The sequence below is a fragment of the Propithecus coquereli genome, unplaced genomic scaffold (genome assembly GCF_000956105.1).
Source record: "Propithecus coquereli isolate 6110/MARCELLA unplaced genomic scaffold, Pcoq_1.0 Scaffold13, whole genome shotgun sequence".
NCBI lineage: Eukaryota > Metazoa > Chordata > Mammalia > Primates > Indriidae > Propithecus > Propithecus coquereli.
Genome location: NW_012137191.1, coordinates 7,944,393 through 7,946,276, shown reverse-complemented (window position 1 = coordinate 7,946,276; position 1,884 = coordinate 7,944,393). Strand labels below are relative to the sequence as shown.

The 1,884-nt window shown below is 37.2% G+C and overlaps 1 protein-coding gene across 1 annotated transcript in view; it reads left to right on the top strand.

Annotated features, from left to right (window-relative positions):
• The window catches only part of LRRK2 (leucine-rich repeat kinase 2), a 138,913-nt gene that overhangs the window by 9,665 nt on the left and 127,364 nt on the right, over positions 1–1,884 (top strand). Inside the window, exon 4 of the mRNA XM_012638395.1 lies at positions 527–615. Within this exon, the coding sequence (XP_012493849.1) occupies positions 527–615 (89 nt within the window). The remainder of the gene's footprint in view (positions 1–526; positions 616–1,884) is intronic.

Sequence of the window (1,884 nt, the reverse complement as noted above, 5' to 3'; positions counted from 1 at the left end):
CCTATATTTTAATATATGGACATGTATAATATAATTCATAAGTTTACATCACATATAAAAAATGGGCTTGCTCTCTCGATGTATATAACCCTTCATGATATTTTGGATATGAAGTTGGCTGAAAATAGTTAATAACCAAATTTGAATATTTAGTGGAAAATAAGAAGTACTTGTAACTTTTCCAAGTAGATTCATAATAGTTCCCTGTTAATTTTCTTTGTTTTTTCCCAACTTTATTAAAGTATAGTTGACAATTAAAAATTATTTGTCCTTAAGGTGTACAATTGATGACTTGATATATGCATACACTGTGGGATATTCATCATAATAAAGCTAATTAAAATTCCCCATTAATTTTTATAAGCCTGGTTCAAGTTTGTAGAAAGAAAAAAACCACATGAACTTCCCTATAGAGTATTAAGTACAAGACTAATAAAAATATAGATGAGTAAAAAACAATATCTAAATAAGCAAACCTCTTAATATAATATTTCATACTTACCTTGATTTCTGTTTTTAATTCCAGACTGATTCTTAAAATGCTAACAGTTCATAATGCCAGTATCAACCTGTCAACAATTGGGCTGAGGGCCTTAGATCTCCTCCTATCTTCAGGTAATACGCATATATGTTTTTCATGTTGACTGGAATTTAAAAAATATATTTGGTGTATATTAAATGTATTTTAATTTTTTTGTCGGATAACATAATGTAACCTAAATATCAGTGATTTCCAAAGTTCTTTCTGTTTCCATCTTTTCTCCTCATCTCTTTTCTCTATACTTTGTCTCTCAAAAATCTCATTCAATACCTTGGTTTTAAACATTACCTTATATACTACTCCCAAATCTCTATTTCTAGCCCCAGGGTTGTTCCCCAAATCTGGTCCCACATCTCAATTTCCCGCTAGCTTGGTGGCCTTTCATGCCCTTGCCATTATATCTTTTTCCATATATATCTTTAATATGCTTTCTGTACTATATATTCTAAGGTATGCCATAATAGTAAGATTTAAAAAATACATATTATAGCATTACTCTTGAGTGCTCGCTAGATGCCAAGTTTCACGTGTAAAATGTTTCACATTGCGTTTAAACACAGAAACCTCAAAACACACCCTGCGACAGGGATTTTAGTTTTCTAGGTGAGAAGCACTGAGGCACAGAGAAATTGCCTTAGCTACTGAGTGGCAGAACCAGGGTCTGATTCCTCATGTCAGCTTCTTTGCCTGAGAAAACTTTTGCCTAGAACATCCTGGACTTGAGAACAAGGAATCTTGATATGGTGCAGTAGTTGTGGTTACTGCTGTGTTGGGTGCTCACTGTTGTTTAAGGTTTTGAGAAGAAAGGCTGCTGACAGGGGAGCCGAGTTTGAAGATCTAGGAGGAGTTTCCTTCCACAGAGGGGAGGGCATTTCAGATCAAGACAAATGTGGGTGCAGAGGCCTGGTTGAGTAGCATGGGAGAGGCTGGACATGAGGATAGGAAGGTTTTAAATGGTCTCATCAGCCCTGGTAAGTGAGGAAGACCCTGCAGGAGAAAGAAAAAGGAAGAAAGGGAGTGAAGACAGGGTGTGAAGGAAGAGAGATAGGAAGAGAGAACAGAAGGTACCCAGCATTTCACCACAGCCTTTTATTACCATATTTAATGGCATGTACTAACTAGTCTCAACCATGATTCATTTTAATCCCATCCTTGGGAGGCACTTTTTTTTTGGGGATTCATTCTCCATTTGGCAATAGACAGGAAGATTAGGGTTTATAAATCTGAAAAATCTTGGCTGGGCGCAGCGGCTCACGCCTGTAATCCTAGCTCTCTGGAAGGCCGAGGCGGGCGGATTGTTTGAGCTCAGGAGTTCAAGACCAGCCTGAGCAAGAGCGAGACCC